The 24,327-nt window shown below is 39.4% G+C and overlaps 1 protein-coding gene across 4 annotated transcripts in view; it reads right to left on the minus strand.

Annotated features, from left to right (window-relative positions):
- The window catches only part of LOC124723096 (RNA pseudouridylate synthase domain-containing protein 1-like), a 31,375-nt gene extending 14,057 nt beyond the window's left edge, over positions 1–17,318 (minus strand). Inside the window, exons 1-4 of one of the 4 annotated variants that reach the window (XR_007006502.1) lie at positions 16,580–17,318; positions 15,935–16,455; positions 1,835–1,949; positions 1,263–1,448 (exon numbers count right to left, since the gene is read on the minus strand). Coding sequence is in view for 1 of the 4 variants with exons in the window: in XM_047248273.1 (XP_047104229.1) it covers positions 1,728–1,734; positions 1,835–1,981; positions 15,935–16,455; positions 16,580–16,762 (858 nt within the window). In the remaining 3 variants the exon portion in view is untranslated. Of the gene's footprint in view, positions 1–1,262; positions 1,449–1,481; positions 1,735–1,834; positions 1,982–15,934; positions 16,456–16,579 lie in introns of those variants that run through there. The other 3 variants (XR_007006501.1, XM_047248273.1, XR_007006503.1) reach the window with 3 other exon arrangements.
- Positions 17,319–24,327: the final 7,009 nt, after the last annotated feature.

Below are 24,327 nucleotides of genomic sequence, written 5' to 3' on the forward strand. Positions count from 1 at the left end.
TGGATTGAAGACCGCAAACATTCCATTACACAGAAAAACTGTTGGCGGTGCGCACCGCCGACACAGAAGTCGGTCGGACTAAGGTATCATGTGGGAACACTGTCGAAGAGGACCTTTGTGTCTGCAAAGGAGAAGACCATTTGTCTTTGGTGGACTTCTTCGAGCCTTTCCGGTTAGCAGAGGAAGACTCAGGTGTTGTCTAGCTGGAGGGACATAGGAAGTCTTCATGGGAGTACTCCTTTTGTCCTTTCCGGCCTACCGGTTGTGTAGCTGGTGGCTTCGCCCCTCGAAGCAAGAGTTTGGTGGCTCATTGCACAGCTGTACAGTGGGATAGCGATGCTACCTTGACACTGGGCAATTTCACAACCTCAGCACTGAATTTGAGGTTGCATGGCCATATTCTTCACGGAGCGAGGGGGTAACAAAAACAAAACTATAGGTGCCAGATGGGAGAACACAGGGTTTGCGACTAGCCAATAACTTGCGAGCAACTGGGTATGGTACTTTTTCCTTTGCCCGGATCTCCTGGACAGCCCACTCATCAAGAAATGTGGGACAATCTCGAGAGGAGGCACCATGGCCACCGGGGGACAGAGTACTAGCAAGCGTAACGTGGAGCTCCCGGCACTGCCGCAGCTCTGAGCTGAGGCAATGAGCCCTCCCGTCCACGGGGCACTTGTTTGAACAGCCTGATCTACGCTGTTTGTTTCTTTGCACAAGAATGTTTCTGCTGTTGGTGCTCACTTTTCTGAGTTTTGTTTGCAACACAGTACACCTCAGAGGAGAGAATCTGTTGCGAAAAGATTTATGTTTGCCACAGCATTGGCAGGTGTTTGTATGTTTATTAGCTCTTAAGGTGAATGCTGGTATGATTCTATGTCCAATTTCCTGACCTATGTTCACCTAATCCATCGTTGTTTGGCAATGTTTTGTATATGTATATATTGTTTCTGTAATGTATCTGACATGTCTGATACTGTTCTACTGAATGGTCTATGGACAAATAAAGCAAACAGAACAGTCTAGACATTGCAACATATCATCGGTCAATGTGAAGAGTGTTTGATGTGTCAGAATCGCTTTATGAGAACCATAATATTGGCCATTGATTATTTTTTTTACATTTCCAAGGTGTATTAGAATCCAGTTATATACACCTTTTTCAATAACATCAGAAAAAATTGTAAACAGCAAGATGAGTTGATAGTTTGTCACACTTGTAATATCTCAAATTTTATAAGAACATCTAACAACATACTTACTTCTTCCTGGAACAATTCCTTGCAGCAGGGAGACATACGTTAATGGACAACACTTCATTAACTTTTACAGGGAATTAAACCCACTGTCTGACCCAGTGTGTCACTTCAATTACCTCTATGCAAAGTAAATTTATCTTTTTCATTCATTCACGCATGTCCATAGATCCCATCAAGAAGTTAGACCTTCTGAAATGAGGAATAAGTCAAATTATGCATTAACAAAAGACAAGAAAATTATGGAAACTTATTCTGATTGATTCTTACATATGGACATTCCCAAATACCACATTCTTATTCACACAATTTAATTAACTATAGCCCTCTGGCCATAATGTTACTTCACAGAGGCCAAATAGCAAAAGGTGTGGCACATCAGAATTTACAGTCCCAGATGTGTAAGTATCGTCATCATAATGCTACACGCTCAGGAATAGATGTACGGCACATATTATTCAAATAATCTCCTCAGAAACTATAACAATAGAAGATAATGAAGCCACAGAGAGCAAGCTGCATACTATGGACACGTTAGCCACTGTAACTAACCAATAACTTATGGAATTGTTACTCACCAGCCTTGGGTGTCCAATTTCTTGAATACATTTTCATCTAAGTCATTTAAAGCTTCTACCACCATCCATGTGTGTGGATTATTTTCATTTTCGAATGGATCTGCAGTCTGAATATCTATAGATTCAATGTCATTTGGTATAACCAGCCTATAAATATTTTTTAAAAAAAATGTTTGTATCATAGGCATGCACAGAGTTTACTCATTTAATAAATTTATATCTCATGGTGCTAACAGCTGAAATATTTTAAACTTCATAACATACTTTCAAGTGCTAAAATGTGAAACATTATTCTCAGACAAATACGGTAAAGCCAACAAGCACTACACACGCTATGTGACCAAAAATGTCCAGGCACCCATTATTGTTCACTCCATGTTCAACATGGATTCTGTAATCAGTAATCTTATGAAACACAGCTCACACTGTCTATCCACGAGATCCATAATGCAATAGGTAGCTGTGCCCAGGTCAAAGTCAAGTCTCTAAACTTCTAAAAAACATTCCATGCCTGTCATCTGGGCTCTTAGGTCATACTTAGGTCATTCCAACAAGTGGCAGATAATACTGAGAAGATCAGCCTTGTGCATGAAGTTTCAACAAAGCTCACAATTTTCAGCATTGTCTCCAAAACCAATCGGGGGCCTTTGGCTCTGAGACAAGTGGAAGAACTGAACTAGAGACATCGGAGGTTCTTTGACAGCTAGGCTGCACTTCCTGTGCTTGTGAAATAGTGTTGTGAACTGTAGGGTGCCCCTAAAGGGGTCAGGTGTGCACCACCCATAAGAAGCTGCTACTCAGGTAGCTGACTGCGTTTGGGATGCGCACAAGAATTTTTTTTTTTTTTTTTTTACATTAGGTGACTCCATCCATCCCAGATAACGATAGCTGTAGGAAACCCAGAAGTATCAGTTTTTCAACCATTCACATAAAATGCCAGAGTTTGAAGTGCTCCTGAAAGTCAGTGAAGCTCACATAATACTAGATACAGAAAGCTGGTTGAAACCTGAAATTGACAGCAGTGAGATTTTTGGAGAAAATTTTAGTGTATATTGAAAGGATAGACAAATAGGACATGGAAGTGGTGTATTTGTTACAGTAGACAGGAAACTCAAATCCACTGAGATATAAATTGGAGCTGCATAAAACAGGGTGGGCATGAAACGGTAATTGGATCCTTCTATCACCCACCAGACTCATCTCCTAATGTAACCGAAAACTTCAAAGAAAAGCTCAGTTCATTTGTATGTCAGTTCCCCAATCATACTGCAATCACTGGAGACTTTAATCACCCAATAATTAATTGGGAAAATTGCCTTTTGTTAATGGTGGGCATGATAAGACAGCATGTGAAACATTACTAAATGCCTTCTCCGACAACTACCTAGATCAGATAGTTAGAAACCCCATTCATAATGAAAATATATTGGCTCTAATGGCAACAAACAGACCTAACCTTTTTGAGGATATCCACATCAAAAGTAGTATCAGTGATCATGACGTAATCGTGGCAACAATGATTATCAAAGTACAAAGGACAACTAAAATAAGCAGGAAGATATATACATTCAGTATCCTAAATAAAATATCAGTTGTCTCATACCTCTTTGGGGAACTTTGAACTTTCAGCACAGGGCAGGAGCATGTAGAGGAACTACAGCTCAAGTTTAAAAGAATAGTTGACCATGTACTGGATAGATATGTACCCAGTATAACTGTTCATAATGGAAGGGAACCTCCATGGTATACAGTCACTGTAAGGAAACTTCTAAAGAAACAGAGATTACTGCATGTTGTTGTTGTTGCTGTTGTGGTCTTCAGTCCAGAGACTGGTTTGATGCAGCTCTCCATGCTACTCTATCCTGTGCATGGTTCTTCATCTCCCAGTACCTACTGCAACCTACATCCTTCTGAATCTGTTTAGTGTATTCCTCTCTTGGGCTCCCTCTACGATTTTTACCCTCCACGCTGCCCTCCAATACTAAATTGGTGATCCCTTGATGCCTCAGAATATGCCCTACCAACCGATCCCTTCTTCTAGTCAAGTTGTGCCACAAACTCCTCTAATGGGCGTAAAATAAAGCATAGGGCTACAGGTATAGAGATGTTGAATGAAACATGTTTGGCTGTCAAGGGAGCAATCTGTGATGCCTTCAATGACTACCACAGAAGAATATTGTCAAATGACATTTCACTAAACCCAAAGAAATTCTGGTCATATATAAATGATGTCAGTGGCACCGAAAATAATCTCCACTCCCTAGTGAATGAGGCAGGTACAGAAATTGAGGATAGCAAAGCAAAATCAGAAATGCACAACTCTGTTTTCAAATGATCCTTTACAAGGGAAAACTTGGGGGCATTGCACCAATTTGATCCTTATACCACTAAAAAGATGAGTGAAATAGATACTTGTGTCAGCAGTGTGGAGAAACAGCTGAGCTCAATAAAATTGAACAAAACTATAGGCCCCAATGAAATCCCTGTCAGATTCTATACTGCATTTTTGGCTGAGTTAGCTCTTCTTCTAGCTATAGTCTATCAAAGATCCCTCTAACAAAGAACCGTGCCTGGTTTTGGTAAAATGCACAGGCCACACCAGTCTAAAAGAAGGGTAGAATAATTGAGCCACAAAACTACCATTAAAGACCCTTGACATCAGTTTGTTGTAGAATCTTAGAAGATATTCTGAGCTCAAACATAATGAGGTATCTTGAACAGAATGGCTTCCTCAGTGATAACCAGCGTGGATTCTGCAAACATTGATCATGTGAAATCCAACTCATACTCTTCTCATATGACATAATGGAAGCTTTGTGTCAAGGCAACCAGGTAGATTCAATGCTTCTCGATTTCCAAAGAGCATTTGACTTAGTACTGCACATACATTTATTGTCAAAAATATGATCATAGGAGGGTATCATGAAATTTGTGACTGGATTGAGGACTTTTTGGTAGGGAGGACACAGAATGATATTTCGTATGGAGGGTCATCATCACATGTAGAAGTAACTACTAGTGTGCCCCACGCCAGTGTGTTGGAACCCTTGCTATTCACGTTGTAAGTTAATGACCTTGCAGACAATATTTATAGCAACCTCAGACTTTTTGCAGATGATGCAGTTATCTATAATGAAGTACTATCTCAGAGAAGCTGCATAAATATTTAGTCAGATCCTGATAAGACTTCAAGGTGGTGCAGAGATTGGTAACTTGCTCTAAATGTTCAAAATGTAAAATCTCAAAAAAAAAAAAGTGTCCTATTACTATAATATCAATGAGTAACTGTGGAATCGGCCAACTCGTACAAATACCTTGGTGTAACACTTTGTAGGGATATGAAATGAAATGATCGCATAGGTTCAGTTGTGCGTAAAGCAGATGGTAGACTTCGGTTTATTGGTAGACCAATGGGGAAGTTTCATGACCATTTCTAGAATATTGCTCAAGTATGTGGGACCCATACCAGATGGGGCTAACAGAGGATACTGAACATATACAGAGAAGGGCAGCATGAATGGTCCCAGGTTGGTCTGATCCAAAGAAGAGTGTCACTGAGATACCAAACGAATTGAACTGGAAGACTCTTGAAGATAGACGTTAACTATCCCGAGAAATCCTCTTTACAGAGTTTCTAGAACTGGTGTTGAATGATGACTCTAGGAATATACTAACACCCTGCTACATATCACACAGGGATCGTGAGGATGAGATTAGTGTAATTACTGCATGCACAGAGGCATTCAAACAATCATTCTTCCCATGCTCCGCACGTGAATGGAATGGGAAGAAACCCTAATAACTGATACAATAGGGTGTATCCTCTGTCATGCACTTCACAGTGGTTTGCAGAGTATAGATGAAGATGTAGATTCAGTTCTGAATCTAAATAATCTACAGATATAGGCTGCTGGACCTCTGGTGGTTACAAATTACCTTAGGATATCCCAGCTGTTAGAGGATACATAGCAATGAAGCAAAATAGTTCTGCCAAGAACTACCTGACAAAGGACTTAGGGAATACCCTCCGGCTCTTACAGCTAAACATAGATGGAACAAGCAGAGCAAAAAGTGAGGATCTCACTCAAATATTGATTGAAAACAAGGTGGACGTTGTTCCACTACAGGAAACCCACCGCTCAGACGAAACCCAACTTCATTCCAGGTGTAAGCTCCCTGGCTACACGTTAGCTGCTGCGACATACCATGCAAGTTACGGATCTGCAACATATATCAAGAATGATGTTGAAGAGGTAATATATGTCCAAAGAAAAACGGAGAATAACATCCATACCATCAGGCTGAAAGTCGCCAACACAGAGATTGTGAACATCTATAAGTCCCCAGCACAACCATGGGTAAATGAAGCTGCTCAAAATATTCCACATCCAGGAATAGTAATTGGAGACTTCAACGGCCATAACACACAATGGGGCTACAGCACCACGAATGAAGATGGTGAGAAAGTATCAGAATGGGCTGAAATGGAACGCCTTTTCTTACTATTTGACGGGAAGGACAAAGGGACATTCCGCCCAGCTAGATGGGCTCAGGACTACACTCCCGATCTCTGTTTCGTTACCACTAACAACAAAGGATTACCCTTGCAGAGCAGCAGGAAGGTGCTCAGTGATTTCCCTAGAAGCCAACACCAACCTGTACTGGTGAAAATTGGACTCGAAATCCCAGTTGTGAAGTCTATACCAAAGCCACGATGGAACTTCCAAAAAGCCAAATGGGAAAAATTCTCTGAAGAGGTTGATCATATTATTCAGTTTATTCCACCTAAAGTTAGGCACTACGACCGCTTTGTTAGACTAATTCATTCCATTGCCAGAAAACATATTCCAAGAGGCTACAGAGAGAAGTACATTCCTGGATGGAGCCCTAGATGTCAAGAACTGTATGACGAATTTAAAACGACTCGAGACACCAAGGTAGCAGATGAATTGATTTCGGCCCTAGATTCAGCTAGGCAAAAGAAATCGATGGAAACAACTGAAAACATGTCTTTCCATATGGAAACGCTGCTAAGAAATCTTGGAATTTATTAAGAAAGCTTGGCAGTGCCACAAAAGTTAATATCTTATCAGACAAAATAAATCCTAACAAAATAGCAGCCAGGATTGTTAATATTACAAGAACACCAAGCAACGACAACAAACAGAAAGCCAAAGAAATAAAACATGAGCTAAAGTCTAAAATGTCTCAAGCACAGCCTTCCGAATTTGCACAGAAAATCTCTGCAGCCGAAGTTGTTTCAGCCCTAGATACTCTGAAATCTGGTAAAGCAGCTGGTTGTGATGGTATATACCCGGAGTTCCTTAAACATCCTGGCCAAGGTGCAGTGCAGTGGCTAACTGCACTGTTTAATGAAATTCTCGCAACAGGAAGACTGCCAAATCTTTAAAGAAAACTAAAATAATTGCCATCCTGAAACCGTCAAAATCTGGTAACAATCCTGAAGACTATAGACCCATTGCACTTCTAAGTGTCTGCTATAAACTGCTGGAGAGAGTACTCTATAATAGAATTGCACCAACTATCCTGAAACACATTCCTGTCGAACAGGCTGGCTTCAGACGAGACCGCAGTTGTAGTGATCAAGTGCTAGCGTTGGCAACATACATAGAGAAGGGCTTCGAAGACCTGAAGAAAACAATGGCCGTGTTTATTGACCTAACATCAGCATATGATACAGTGTGGCGGAAAGGCATGCTTCTTAAGTTCTTAAGAATAATTCCATGTAAAGGAATTGAACAACTACTCAATAACATGCTGTCGAACAGGAAATTCCAAGTTCACCTAAAAGATCAAGTAAGCAAGGTATACAATTTAAATGACGGACTACCACAAGGATCAGTATTGGCCCCCCTACTTTTCAATTTATATGTCGCTGACTTGCCAGAAACGAAAGCAAGAACATTTATCTATGCTGATGACATAGCCTTGGTGACACAGGCTAACGGTTTTACAACTTCAGAAATGACCCTCACTCAGGATCTGCGAATTCTAGATGAATTTTGAATCCTCAACCTTCCATCTGAGTAATAGGCATGCTCGCTATAAACCGCAAATTTCCTTTAGAAATCAGTTGCTGTCATATAACCCATTCCCAAAATATCTCGGCGTGACCTTGGATCGTTCGCTAACATATAGAAAACACCTAACTGAAACAGCTTTAAAAATGAGAACCAGAAACAATATATTACACAAACTCTCCGGAACAAGCTGGGGACCTAAGGCATCAGCACTCAAAACAACTGCCCTCTCACTTCTATACTCTGTTGGGGAATATTGCAGCCCAGTATGGCTGAACAGCGCTCATACAGCCATGGTAGACACGCAGCTGAATGTAGCCATGAGAAGCGTATCCGGGACAATAAAATCCACACCCACAGAATGGCTACCTGTTCTGTCTAATATTGCACCACCGAAGTTATGACGTCAAGCAGCGTTGAAAAGGGAATGGGAGAAATGCTCCAAGAATCCCGAGTTACTGCTACACCAGGACTGTGATGCCACTCAAAGGCAACGTCTTAAGTCCAGGAAACCCTCCTGGAGACTTGGAAAAAGGCTTACTTCTGAAGGATTCCAACCAGAAACAGCATGGCGGGAAGAGTGGTTTGCAGCCAATCCCGATTCTGCAGGTCTCATTGCTGATCATACACGAGTCCCTCCTGGATTCCACTTACCTAGGAGGTCGTGGACCACCCTAAATCGCATACGCACCAAGCACGGAAATTGCCAGGACTTGAAGCATAAGTGGGGAATTGCTGAAAGTGCCAAGTGTGACTGCGGACACCAACGACAAACAATACACCACATAGTCACAGAGTGTCCCCTACGGAAATATGCTGGAACTCTGACCAGCATACATGAGGTCTCTGAACAAGCAATCTTCTGGCTGGATACTTTAGATATTAACCTATAGTTTTTATTACAACTTGAAGATCTGTTTGTCAATATTACTGTTTATAAAAACCACATTTTCTCTTTTACATGTAACTCATCCTAGTGATTTTATCCATATGTATATTATTGATTTATCGATCTAATCTAAAACTTTTATTACCATAAATGAATGTAATCTATTCTATTTGTAGTATATGCATATTGTGTTACCAGTAACATCATTGCTGTTCAATTCAAGTAATGTATCCTTGATGCCAAACTAAATAATAATAAAAAAAGTTCTGAATGATCACACAGTGAACGAAATTCGATGTTACATATTATGCAACAAACTCTGGGATTGATTTGACAGTCTCTTAGTACATATAACTCTGCATGCTACTCTTAATGTGGAGAAATCATCTGGTGTAAAAAATAATTTTTTTATTTTTTATTTTTTTTCCCCCCATGTGTACTCCAAGAGGGTGTTATAGGACTTTTACTCTTGTTGATACATAAAAATGACTAGGAGTATAACACTGGAGGCTCAATGTGGTTGTTTGGTACTGATATTATTGTATGTATGAAAGATGCCACAACAGAAAACTGCAGAAAGAACTACTCAGGATCGAAGCAACAGTGTCTTTTCCAACAAGAGTCAAGTAACATGTTACTTCCCTCCCCACATGTGGCTTGTGAAAGACCACAATAGTAAAACGAGAGAAATTTGAGATTGAAAACAAGCTTCCCATTAGTTAATTGTTCCTGCACACCATTTGCAAATGCAACAGGAGAGAGGGGGGAAATAAATAAATACGATTGTTCAACCTGATCCTTGACAAAGTAATGAGGGAATGTGAAAAAGAGCTGAAAATCCAAGGACACTGGAAACCAACACAACCTGGGACAAGATAGAAATCTCAAACACAGCTTTTGCTGATGACGTGTCTACACATTCTGATAATGAATCAACAGCAACCAGACAAATAGAAATACTAAAAGAATGTGCAGAAAAGTAAGCCTGCCAATATCTTTCCAGAAGTCTGAATTCTTCTTCTCAAAATTAAATGCCCAAAAATTACACAAAATACAGCAAGACAAAAAGAGTTACACATTATAAATATCTAGGTGAAATATTTCAACCTACAAGAGCAGAAAACATCTCATGGGAGACTCTACCACAAAAAATGAATAGAGCTTACGGCAAAATGCAAGACATGTATAATAATAAACGCATGTCCATTCAAACAAAGATGAGATACAACAACACAGTAATCAAGCCTGAAATACTATATGCAAGTAAGACACTAATATTCCATATGAAACGTAAAATGGAAAGCATACTGTAGGGAGAACGCAAAACAAGGAGAAAAATTCTTGCCCCAAAGCTGATAGAAGAAGGATACACATTACACTCTATGACAATCACAGAGAAGATGTCAAACCTAGCAGCAGTCAGAAAAAGAATGCCGAAATCGCTAAGGGCACATCAGCAAGCTACCACCAACCACATTCACCAACAGGATTCTGACACATATACAAGTGGTCAAGTCAACAACATGATGGATCACACAAGTCAAACCTGGCCTAGAAAAAGCACAAAAAAAAAAAAAGAGATCCAATAGAAATTCAAGACAGAAAGTGGAATGTTAGGTCAGAGAGTGAAGTCTCAAAGAAATCAGTGACTGAAGATGGGAAGAGACTCGCTGAAGAAAAAAATGAGAAAATCGTGGAAGGTCAGAAAGAATGCTAAAATGAAGCAGAATGCTCTGCGTGATCCTACAGCGTCTCGAGGTAAATAAATAAGTGATGATGATGATGATGATGATGATGATGATAATAATAATAATATACAGAGGCACACCTAACTGCTAATGCTACAGCATTTAAATTTTGTTGTAGCCTTGCACCATGCTCAGGAGGGGGAGGAGGAGATTAGTGTTTAACGTACCGTCGACAACGAGGTCATTAGAGACAGAGCGCAAGCTTGGGCGAGGGAATGATGGGGAAGGAAATCGGCCGTGCCCTTTCAAATGAACCATCCCGGCATTTGCCTGAAGCGATTTAGGGAAATCACGGAAAACCTAAATCAGGATGGCCGGAGACGGGATTGAACCGTCGTCCTCCCGAATGCGAGTCCAGTGTGCTAACCACTGCGCCACCTCGCTCGGTACCATGCTCAGGTACAAAGAACTTGCTGCCATACATTTGGAAGCAGTTAGTCCTAGGGTTTTTATATGTAATTTATTTTCACCTTTGGCAAAGTTTGCTACAGTTAAAAATACTGAGTAGCAACATAGTTTCGGAGTATATGTTACACTATAGGTCTCTTGCAACTGGCTAGATATGGCAGTTAAAAGGTTGGAGGAATGCAGTAGTATACCATCTCCAATAGGGTCATGCCTAATACAGCGCCATGGTGTTCAATCAAACCTTCGGGTTGATGAAAACTTTACCTATCACTGGCTGAAGTGTAGTAAATATTTGTTACAAGATTTTCATGCAGAGAGATCAGACCTATAATTGTTACTTTCATTCACGATCAATAAGGGGACCACATGGCAATCAGATTTTTGTAATTTTTTATATTTATAATACGTGAAGTTCAGAACTCAAATATACCCCTCCCCCCAATCAGTTCAATGCAACTATCAAAAATTCTTGAGAAAATTGATTTTGAAGTTTTCCAATCATGTTTAATATGCTAAAATATGTTACATATTATTCAACAAGCAGTGTGTGGGTGGCCTGGCTTCAATTCCACATGGAATCAAATTTTTAAACATAGGTTCATGTTCTACTAGCATTTCTGTGACGCGTAGAAGACATAAAGCACACAAGACTTGTAATTGCTAAATCGAGTCTTCTTTCAGTCTGTTTTTTTCCACTCACTTTGAATACCTGTCATTTTAATATAAACTTCATCAAATATACGCTAATTAACACATCTAATTATGATTTTATGAAAAATGCATGTCTTATTATTTCTAATTATATGTTGTTGTTGTTGTTGTTGTTGTAGTCTTCAGTCCTGAGACTGGTTTGATGCAGCTCTCCATGCTACTCTATCCTGTGCAAGCTTTTTCATCTCCCAGTACCCACTGCAACCTACATCCTTCTGAATCTGCTTAGTGTATTCATCTCTTGGTCTCCCTCTATGATTTTTACCCTCCACGCTGCCCTCCAATACTAAATTGGTGATCCCTTGATGCCTCAGAACATGTCCTACCAACCGATCCCTTCTTCTGGTCAAGTTGTGCCACAAACTTCTCTTCTCCCCAATCCTATTCAATACTTCCTCATTAGTTATGTGATCTACCCATCTAATCTTCAGCATTCTTCTGTAGCACCACATTTCGAAAGCTTCTATTCTCTTCTTGTCCAAACTATTTATCGTCCATGTTTCACTTCCATACATGGCTACACTCCATACGAATACTTTCAGAAATGACTTCCTGACACTTAAATCAATACTGGATGTTAACAAATTTCTCTTCTTCAGAAACGCTTTCCTTGCCATTGCCAGCCTACATTTTATATCCTCTCTACTTCGACCATCATCAGTTATTTTGCTCCCCAAATAGCAAAACTCCTTTACTACTTTAAGTGCCTCATTTCCTAATCTAATTCCCTCCGCATCACCCGACTTAATTAGACTACATTCCATTATCCTTGTTTTGCTTTTGTTGATGTTCATCTTATATCCTCCTTTCAAGACACTGTCCATTCCATTCAACTGCTCTTCCAAGTCCTTTGCTGTCTCTGACAGAATTACAATGTCATCGGCGAACCTCAAAGTTTTTATTTCTTCTCCATGAATTTTAATACCTACTCCGAATTTTTCTTTTGTTTCCTTTACTGCTTGCTCAATATACAGATTGAACAACATCGGGGAGAGGCTACAGCCCTGTCTTACTCCCTTCCCAACCACTGCTTCCCTTTCATGCCCATCCACTCTTATAACTGCCATCTGGTTTCTGTACAAATTGTAAATAGCCTTTCGCTCCCTGTATTTTACCCCTGCCACCTTTAGAATTTGAAAGAGAGTATTCCAGTCAACATTGTCAAAAGCTTTCTCTAAGTCTACAAATGCTAGAAACGTAGGTTTGCCTTTCCTTAATCTTTCTTCTAAGATAAGTCGTAAGGTCAGTATTGCCTCACGTGTTCCAGTGTTTCTACGGAATCCAAACTGATCTTCCCCGAGGTTGGCTTCTACTAGTTTTTCCATTCGTCTGTAAAGAATTCGTGTTAGTATTTTGCAGCTGTGACTTATTAAGCTGATAGTTCGGTAATTTTCACATCTGTCAACACCTGCATTCTTTGGGATTGGAATTATTATATTCTTCTTGAAGTCTGAGGGTATTTCGCCTGTTTCATACATCTTGCTCACCAGATGGTAGAGTTTTGTCAGGACTGGCTCTCGCACGGCCGCCAGTAGTTCCAATGGAATATTGTCTACTCCGGGGGCCTTGTTTCGACTCAGGTCTTTCAGTGCTCTGTCAAACTCTTCACGCCGTATCGTATCTCCCATTTCATCTTCATCTACATCCTCTTCCATTTCCATAATATTGTCCTCAAGTACATCGCCCTTTTATAGACCCTCTATATACTCCTTCCACCTTTCTGCTTTCCCTTCTTTGCTTAGAACTGGGTTTCCATCTGAGCTCTTAATATTCATACAAGTGGTTCTCTTATCTCCAAAGGTCTCTTTAATTTTCCTGTAGGCAGTATCTATCTTACCCCTAGTGAGATAGGCCTCTACATCCTTACATTTGTCCTCTAGCCATCCCTGCTTAGCCATTTTGCACTTCCTGTCGATTTCATTTTTGAGACGTTTGTATTCCTTTTTGCCTGTTTCACTTACTGCATTTTTATATTTTCTCCTTTCATCAATTAAATTCAATATTTCTTCTGTTACCCAAGGATTTCTACTAGCCCTCGTCTTTTTACCCACTTGATCCTCTGCTGCCTTCACTACTTCATCCCTCAAAGCTACCCATTCTTCTACTGTATGTATTTCCCCCATTCCTGTCAATTGCTCCCTTATGCTCTCCCTGAATCTCTGTACAACCTCTGGTTCTTTTAGTTTATCCAGGTCCCATCTCCTTAAATTCCCACCTTTTTGCAGTTTCTTCAGTTTTAATCTACAGGTCATAACCAACAGATTGTGGTCAGAGTCCACATCTGCCCCTGGAAATGTCTTACAATTTAAAACCTGGTTCCTAAATCTCTGTCTTACCATTATATAATCTATCTGATACCTTTTAGTATCTCCAGGGTTCTTCCATGTATACAATCTTCTTTCATGATTCTTAAACCAAGTGTTAGTTATGATTATGTTGTGCTCTGTGCAAAATTCGACCAGGCGGCTTCCTCTTTCATTTCTGTCCCCCAATACATATTCACCTACTATGTTTCCTTCTCTCCCTTTTCCTACACTCGAATTCCAGTCACCCATGACTATTAAATTTTCGTCTCCCTTCACTATCTGAATAATTTCTTTTATTTCATCATACATTTCTTCAATTTCTTCGTCATCTGCAGAGCTAGTTGGCATATAAACTTGTACTACTGTAGTAGGTGTGGGCTTCGTATCTATCTTGGCCACAATAATGCGTTCACTATGCTGTTTGTAGTAGCTTACCCGCATTCCTATTTTCCTATTCATTATATACTGCACAGAAAAATCCAGTTTTTACTGGAAACAAAAATGCTTAATTACCAATCTTTTATAAAAGATTGTATAGTTTAAAAATCACAAATTATATTTTTTCTATCTTTTTGAATTTTATGCTTCATGTAAAAGATCACAGAATGTGTAACTTTGTTTAAAAAATTGATTCTGCTACGATTCAAACCCATGACCCCCACACATCATGTAAACACTATCAAATAGCCACACTGCTTGTTGACAGACCACCCTCTTAGTTTAGCATATTAAAAAATGGTCAGAAAACTTCAAAGCCTATTTTCTCGAGTATTTTTGAAAGTTTCATCAAAGCACTTTGGGAGACGTATACTGGAGCTCTGAACTTAAAGTAAAATGAATATAAAAATTAAAAAATCCAAAAGCCATGTGTGTAAGATGTTCAGCTTATATGTCTGAACAAGTACCATTAGTTCCAGCAAATCATTCTAATTTTCTTCAAAATTATAATACAACGATCTCTGCTTTCTGGACAAGAATATAATCACACTAATAAGAAAAATTCACATTTCCTAACCATTGCCACCATATAGTAAGCATGTAACTGTGTAACACACTTAAGAATACCTACATCCATTTTCCCATCTACCAATGAATTAGACTGTTGACACAATACCATAAACCAGACAGCCAGCACATCTCCATTTGTAAGTCCCACCATGTGCTCACAAACAACACTACACAAAACCATTTTCTACACTAGTGACAGCACTGACTGCATCACTGAGTAAACTTTTACATTTGTTTTGTAATCAGTGATTTCTGGAGAGCAGGAAGCCAAGAAAATAAATTCCTATTACTTGTCAATGGAATGCATAGTCCCTTTCATCTGTGCCTATGCTTGAACAACAATTGGATGTATGGTAACTGTCAATTTCACCACCAGTTGACTTATTAGTTTGTCATGGTAATGATGGGTTTTGGAAAACCCTATTAGTTCCACTTCACATTACACTTAGACACAGTGAATCTGGGTACATGTAATTCATGTGAAATCTCTGAGCTTGAGGGTTCCTACGATTTCAACAGAGGGATGTAGTTCACTATAACATCTGGGTTGCATCAATTACCTCTGTTAACATAATGACAGGAACTACATATGATGAAGAGTAGGTGCACACACACACACACACACACACATATGTGTGTGTGTGTGTGTTTGTGTTTTATACCCTCAGATGCAAAGCCAAACCCCAAATGCCTGGAAGTTTTTGGTCACAAAGTGCAATTACAGCATGACAAACCAGTCTGGAATTGAAACATCACACATTAACGGCAAGATACCGTAAATATATGCAATTTCTTCAGCAAATCCCTGACTTACACATATTCTCTCTCTCTCTCTCTCTCTCTCTCTCTCTCTCTCTCTCTCTCTCTCTCTCCCCCTCCTCAAAAAAATATAAATTTATTATTCAACATACTTCTCTTAACAAATAATAATAAAAAAAATTTATCACAGCAAAATGTTGTTGGAATATTCTATGGCAGTCCATACTCACCTATAAGAATGCAAATACATTCGAGTTGGTAAACTATCGTTTTTATTACTATACGTGTAATCTCCAACAATGGTGTGACCTATGCTCATGCAATGAACGCGCAGCTGATGCCTTCTTCCAGTGACTGGCCTTAACAATACTTTTGTGGCTGGATATGTTCCATAAAGCCCACGCTGAAGAACTAGCAATCGTGTATGTGCAAATTTTGCGTAACAGCTGTTAGGATCAGAAGCCAGACACATGCGATGGTTACCATGTCGTTCCCTTTTGTCTTCACCAATTGGATCTGTAATGTCCATAAGCTCTTTAGCAACATGTCCTCGAACAATGGCCACGTAATACTTTTTCGTTTTTCTTGTTTCAAAAGCTGTTGCAGCTGCTTTCGCTGCACGTTTGTGTAAAGCAATACAAACAGCACCACTTGTTGCAAAGTCCAAACGATGCACGAAGTGAAAGTCATGTGCAAGCTTCTGGTTTATTAATTCTGGATGTAACTTTCGTAGCTGCAGTTGTAAAGAAACCTGGATGGGCGGTTGAGAAGTGAAGGAAGCAAGAGGCAAAGACCATTACCACAACAAATCAGTGTAAACAACAATATATTGCTGAGACATAAGTATATTCACAGTTATAGTGTAACATACTGACCTTAACAGATGGATCATCACTGTTCATAACAACGTCATAAGATTTATTTGCAATAATAAAATTTTTACTTAAATGCAGAATTTGGACTGAACTTTCCTTCGTATCGCGGAACCAATTCCAAAATGCGAGAAAACTGTGCCACATCTTTAATACTATATTCAGAAAAAACTTTTTAATCTTCATTATTAATCCTCGTCGATATCACTTAAGTCCTATAAAATTTAAAGGTTATTTTGTGATTATTATTCTTAACATGCAGTGACTGTAATCTGCAGTAGGGTTTTGGCATTTATGAACTCTGCTGGCGATGCAAAAGGATAAAAAACCCGAACAAATATACCACAATGACAATTTACATGGAAGATGCACAAAAGCTTCCTCCCAGACGTGTTTGGTGGCTACAGAACATGGCAAACTATTCCAGCTGTTGGTTGTCGTCAAATGTACTTCACTCCCCATCAACAAACACTGCTGTTGCTTGGTGCTGTGTAATAACTACTGTTTCCTAGCATGCAAAAATTACAATTCACATACTCTTAAATACATAGATTTCAGTCAGAACGCAACTACCATCTTCCTACTGGCGAAACGACACTCTTTTTTTTTGACATACAAACAACTTCAACTTCATACATTTATCAAGTCGTCTGATGATAAAACAAAAGCTGACAATAATATTTACAACGTGGTTTAATAACTGACATCTATGCTGGTTGACATGCACTTTCGAATAGCGACGCCAAATACTACTCGGAGCTTCAGACAACTGTTGCCAACATTACGGGTACATCGCACATATTATCAAACAAACGTGTTAAGCTTCCTGCTTTAGGATGATTCTGACGTCTCAAAACGTTCAGAAGTAATGAAACACTATGTTTCTCAATTAATAAAAAATAGTGATACAGATTTAAGCTTGCAATCCGCAGTACACAACATAAAGACAGAGTGATCTTGACAGCCGACCATTAAACTGTAATCACAGTGTAATATTACTGGAAGAATATATAAGGCATAACCATGGAGGCATGATGATAAAAACTCACTAAAATTAAATAAAGTTGCAATTAAATGTAAACTTGGCTTAACAGCAAGAGCTGAATTGCAATATCGATTGTAAAACACTACGAAATGTTACAAAACATATAACTAAAGGCCCCGTGTAAACTTTGTGACTCTAATGGCTGTATTTTAGATACAGTAAGGCCTTGTACCTCAGATGTACATGGGTTTCCGAAATGTTTATGCTGTACCAATTTACTCCACTTCCTTGTTCAGAAAAGCCGTCTCTGAACCAGGTGACTTTGTTCTCTTTTCATGCAACAATGTAGGCCAATCCGTTCATGGTCTTTAAGGGAGTTATAAGTAGGCGCATTCAGGCTCGACAATTTGCGTTGTAAGACTTCCACTTCCCTTGGAGAAGATAACGTGTCTGATAGTTCTTTGTTCTTCCGGTTTATCAGTGGAACAATATTCTTATACTTAGTGATTTCTTCATTTTCAGTTTGCATCACCACAGTTTACGAATTGGGTGAAGTATGCCTGGTACGCAGCACAATAAGCATAACAACGGCCACGACCATCTTTTACTCCGTTACAATTTTGTCTAAATAAATCTGATAAGTTCTGTGAAAAACCTGAATACATTAATTTTTCTTTTGTCAGTTGCGCCTGGCGAAATGGAAAATGTTTGTTTTCGTCATCCAACACATAATTCGCATTTTTGTGGCGACCACAGGAAATAAACAAGGAGATGTTTCACAACTGGCAAAATCTAAATTACCCTAAAATTATCACACGAACTATGCTACAGGAATTATTATAAAACATTCAAGGTCATCACATTAAAGTTCTGACTGATGGAAATGGACTGTAATGTAGCATCATACGCTGCTTTGATTACTTTTCCTCCACTAGTCATTTGTGTAACATCTGCATCTACAACAGGTTAGCTGTCGATATGAATTCCAAGTTGTTCAACAAATTAATAATTTTAGACATTATTTCTATGGTTTAACTCTTAAAATTGACATGTGTGCACTTTGGACTTAGCCCTACGCGGCGCTACGTCCTGTTGCCGCGGCTGTCTCCGTATTCGCCGATTCGCGCTCTAGTGCTCGGTAAAAATGAGTAACTTGTACATCTTTTTTAAAAGATTTGCAGTGCTCCTTAGCAATTAAAGTTCTGACAGAGCGTTTCTTTGGGTGTGTTTTTGCTGCGTGAAAAATTTCAGAATGGGTTTCTACAGTCCAACTGGACCATTCCCTTGTAAGGAAAGTGAAGTTGCTGGTACAAATCTCGTTGGACTGTCGATGTGTATCGCTTCAGTTCTTTTTCTTTTTGTCCTGCAAATAGCTAGAACGGAATTCAGTAAAACAAACGCTAACAAAACCCTTGCATTGTAACAACTGAAGGATCATCCTACTTTTATTTTTAGTTGTCAACCTCCAATAAAGCAGTAAACTGCAGTCATTATTAGTTTGTTATTGTTACTACAATTATTGTTATTCATTCAGTTTTCCAATTACTATCTGGTACCGATGCACATGATCAGTGAACCTGAAAAAATGGAATGTTGGAATTTTCGTCACGCAGAATACGCACATTTACCTCAGTGTCTCGTTTTCAGGCAATAGGAAAAGCCCAACAAGAAAAGACGATAACGAGAAGCCGGTGACGCAGGTAGAACCATGCAACAATTTCTGTTGATTTAACACCGTGACGACAGACAAATTCGTGTCGCAGTATATTACCCAACAATCGCAATGTCGTATGGACTGTGCCACAGCCACAGATAGCTATGAATTTGTGATCACAGCCATGGTTTACCATTGACTCAGCTGTTGGTTATAGCGTTACAACTGTCAATGGAAGATTACGATTGATATTTTGTTCCGCTGCTGTTCGAATGAGCTACGCCAATGGATAAATTATGGTTTCTTCTGGCTTTTATTTACACAGCTACGTAAACTAACAGGGAAATTTCGGATAATCAAGTACACACTTCCTTTGAGACTTTGGGTTTCGAATACAATTTATAAGCCTTCTAGCAACCTCGATCCAGTACCTCATATGAGCAGAATAATGGTGTACTTTACTAATACCAAACAACAACACTTCAAAAAAAGTCGCTGGAAAGATACGAAGGAACCATCAGTGACATTGTTGTAATTTCTTTACCTCATTTAGGGACCAAGCAAGAGGGGGGACATTACGAAGGCAACGAATGGGCTAATTAGTACGCATTATAAGTATTAATCTCAAGGTGAAAAACACATGCAGGCGCAGAATGGCACATTGTCAATATTTACAGTTTAATTTCTGTGTTAATGAACATCATTTTCCGTTTCTTCTATTCTGAATCGTCAAATGAATTGATTACAGCGTGGCATCGAATAATTTGTTAACTACGCTTCTTCTTGCTTCCATCCCCACCAGCATACTTCTGCATTCTCGTCGTAGTCGTGAAATTCTAGAAGGGCGTGCTGAAAAGTAATGCCTGCGAATTTTTTATTCTGGCCTCAGTATCGGTTATCACATGTCACGCATGTTACTCGGTCGACTTTCCGGCTTCGCTGATACAAGTCGCAACCTTCTGCTTCTAGAGGGTTAAGAATTGTAGCGTTTAACAAGTCGGTGTTTAACGTAACAACGAGTATGTCGCTGCGTGAGAAATAGCGTGGTGTAATCGAGTTTCTAACAGTAGAAAACGTGTCTCCAATTGAAATCTAGTTCAACCATAGGGTAATGGAAGCTGTGTACGCAGATGTCAGTCATGTGCGACGCCGAGGCGTTCGTGCTCGTAATGAAAGAGACGATGGTGCTCACCTCAATGTGTGTGATAGAGCTCGGAGTGGACGACCGCGTACGGGAACCGATCAGCCTCATCACAATCGGTTTGATGAGCTCGTCAAAGAAAATCATTAGATAATACAGAAATAGCTCTCAGGGAATTGTGGCATATCACGAGAGCGTGTACAGGCCATCATTGCAGAACTGTGGTGCAGAAAAAATGTGTGCACGGTGGGGACCCCGAATGATCAAGCCTGACACGAAACAGACGATATTCGACATCTGTCAACAATTCCTTTTGCGTTTTGACAAGTGCTGAAAGCTGTGTTCACCATTTTGACGCCGAAAACCAAGACAGAATCTTTTTCCAAAACTTAAACAGCACCTTCCAGGACTTCACTTTCATAGTGATGAAGCGGTGCAGGCAGGAGTGAGGTTGTTGCTCCATCAATAAAGTCAAACATTCGACAGTGACGGTATCAACAAAGTGCTCTCTCGTTGGGACAATTTGTTCGTCGCCAGGTTGACTATGTTGAAAAATAAACAGGCAGACATGAAGAATAAAGGTGTGGAATGTTAATAACGTTTGTTTTATTGAAAAAGCTTCGAGAGTTTTCACATAAAAAATTCTGGGGTATTACTATTCAGCACGTCCTCACATTTGTCTGTGTCACAGGACTGCTCGTAGACACAGGCGATATCGAGGTGCAAGGTGTTTGACGTCTTACTGTTCTGAGGTTGATTTCTAATTACTTTTTATTCCACTGAAATAAGCTTTCGTTGCAAACAGTCAATATAAGTGTTTTATTCGTTTGTACCTAAGCAAAGTTGCAATTCTGATACAAAATTTAACGCCTCAATATTTCACACGCCGCACACCACATGAGCGGAAAGTGAGAGCACTAGTTTTGCTATCCCTTCACTAAAGTGCGCATCATTTACGACGGCGGCCGAGTTTAGGTTCGTTCTGCGCATCTGATGTCACAAAACACAGTCAGCCAATGAACAGAGAACGACGTTGCCAGAGCTTGACTGCAGTGCAGACTACGGACTAGTGGCTTCAGTTTTAGAAATGTTCAGTCATAAACAAAGTAATTGAACAAAAGCAATGTCTTGATAGCAGACTTTCTTTATAGAAAGTTTGGAAAAAGCATTCTCTATACCAATTGCTTCATATTCTATTAATTAATTAAACCAAACAAGCAATAAGCCTCCTAATTCAGGAGATTGCAAGGAAAAGTGTTCGTATCATTCTCACAAACCGCTTTTTCGCAATAAAGAACAGTGGTAATTGTTTATTTCCTATTGTACTTCGACGAAACGTGAATAATTCATAGTCGTATCAACAGTGTTTGTCGGTATTTTGCGTGCTGTTTAGAGTCCTCCGGAAAGTGGTTTAAAAGACGAGCTGCATTAGCGTAATGGGTAAGATATTTGACTACTAAGTGAAAGGTTTTGAGTTCAAACCCTGTTTGGTGAACAGTATTTTGTTTATTTAAAAACAATATTGAAGGGTCTTACTTCATGAATTTTATTCGTTTGAACGTAATTTTTAAAAGTTTCTAGTTCTTTGTCTCTTCATTATAATCATAATGAGTTTTCGGTTTTTCTAATTTTGTCCTCCAATATATCTTTTCACAACAATTAAAAACAATGAAAAGGCATACATACAATATTCATGTTATCTGTTTTGTTTGTATATCTTCTCTTCTGCAGTCACTGTTTTACTATTCATATTGAAATATATTCTTTCTACAGTATTAAAAGTATTATTTAGAGCAGAATTTCGGCTCGTACGTTGCCGAGCTACTTGATTGTCTGACGCAATTATTTGCTTCGCTGCTTTGGCAACATCATCATATTCAATGTTTTCGTCAACTGATCTATGTTTTGGCAAGTATTTGCTGTCCGTTGTGACAAACAAAAATTTTTTGCGCATTGCGCCTCACTGACAATATATTTTAGTTTTTATGTTTTATTACGTCCACAATTCAGTTTTGTGTACTTCACCAATTTTAATCAGAACTTTTTAGAAAAAAGCGAAACGACTCTGGTATAAATAAAACTTTTATTACAGTCGCGAAAGACAGAATATTTCTCAATATTACATACGACACCTATCTGGTACTTAAATGAGATATTGTTATATAGTAAATTTTATATGAAATTTAGGTATATTGTCCACATTTCATTCTCAACATTGTGGCAACTAAAATCGACCATAAGGAAAGTATACGCTATGGACTTCTGCAAACTCTTCAAAATTTCGTGCAATGTTTTACTACATTTAATGTTGCACAATAACTGCGTTGAACATAGAAACAAAATTAAGTCATTTATGGGGGGAAGGTATCGGTCAAGAAGATGTGTAAAAATCAGATTTTTGGGCTAAATAGTTTTTGTAAAATCGAATTATAAGTGTGTCAAAGCAGTCGGAACCCCATGTGTCAGCACAGGCGAGCAGTGCAGTGATGACAAAATCGCGCACAGCGCGGAATGCGGGGAGCACGACTCTAGCAGCGAAAGGGTTAATGCGGCGGTGGTGGCTTCTACTTCATAAACTGCGCGCTCCCTCCTAAACGTAAGTTTGCGAACTATACTATACTACGGCGCTGCTTCTCTTGGTCTCGTGCGTCGTTTGCAACTGGCAACGCAGCAATCTCCCGCGTCTGGGCGGGCATGCGCGAGCCGCCAAGATAAAAGAATTGAACTATGACATCACATAACACCGGCGCCGTTAACAACCCTCTTCCACGCCGCAAAGCTTCCAAAATGAGGAATTCCAGATTAGAGGTAACAGACTACCTTAAATACAGATCGCGACGTACAAAATGTCAGGAAATAACGCTGCATAAAAACAAAACGCGGTCGCACCTCCCCTGTGAGGCTGCGTTCACGCTGCACGCCGTTGTGGCATGAACTGCACTGACCCAAACCGGGCAGGGACGGGGAAAAGCAGTAAAATCCACTTCCTGATTTTTACATTGTGCAAATTCGTGGCAGAGTATAAGACTTCGAAACATCGTTTTATGAACTTATTTTTTCCTTAAAACTTTAATTTCCTTGTGAGAAAAGAAAACGCCTACTTTCGTTCCGCATGAATTTTTAGTTTCGTAACGTTCTCAGTCGATTTTGAAGAAGTATGCTCTTAACAAATCTGTTCTTTTTGTACACGCGGTATTGTAGCGTTTTAGCTTCTTAGTAAACCATTCGCCCCCTTATAAGCCATAACAGTCATTGTGAAATAAAGCTATTTGTGAAACATGTGCACTTGATTTACAAATATTGTAGCGAATGGTATGATAGGGGGTAACTTACTATTAGATACGTTTTAGACCATACATTATTGCCAATGAAATACAGCTAAAGGCGTAACATCAAGCGCCAGAGCGACGATGAAGAACGCAAGAGTAGAGAGAGCTGGGAGAAGACGTCAGCCAATAGTACGTTGACTATATCGATACTACGACTGGAGCGGCATCTATACGAAGAGAATATAAGCGCCGTGCCGCCGAGTCGCGGCCGCAGTAAAAGACAAGCCGTCATACAAACGCTACAGCAGTGACTTATGAGCTGTATTATTTGCTTGCATTGAAATTGTGTATATTGAAGGACATTCACCTTTGTGAATACGCAAAGTTAAGTATTGTCAATTAATTTGCCGAAATGAACTTCATTAATACGATTTGCTTTAACTGTTGTCTAGCGATCCGAGAAAACAGCTTCCTACGCACCCATATTAGACGAGTGGGCAGGATACTACATTGGCGACGAGTTGTAAGAAGAACCCCGGGTCTCGAGGCCACGGAATTTTCTTTTGTGTTTTGCTGGCGCCTTAATTCTCTCTTGTCTTTTCTTTGCAAGTGTGTTTACTTGCTTTAACAGTCGCGTATGTTGTTTTTGCTAATCAGAGTTTTCAGGTGGGCATTGCAGAAATTTTCTTTACTTTTGTTCTT

Source organism: Schistocerca piceifrons, chromosome X, assembly GCF_021461385.2.
Source record: "Schistocerca piceifrons isolate TAMUIC-IGC-003096 chromosome X, iqSchPice1.1, whole genome shotgun sequence".
Taxonomy (NCBI): Eukaryota; Metazoa; Arthropoda; class Insecta; order Orthoptera; family Acrididae; genus Schistocerca; species Schistocerca piceifrons.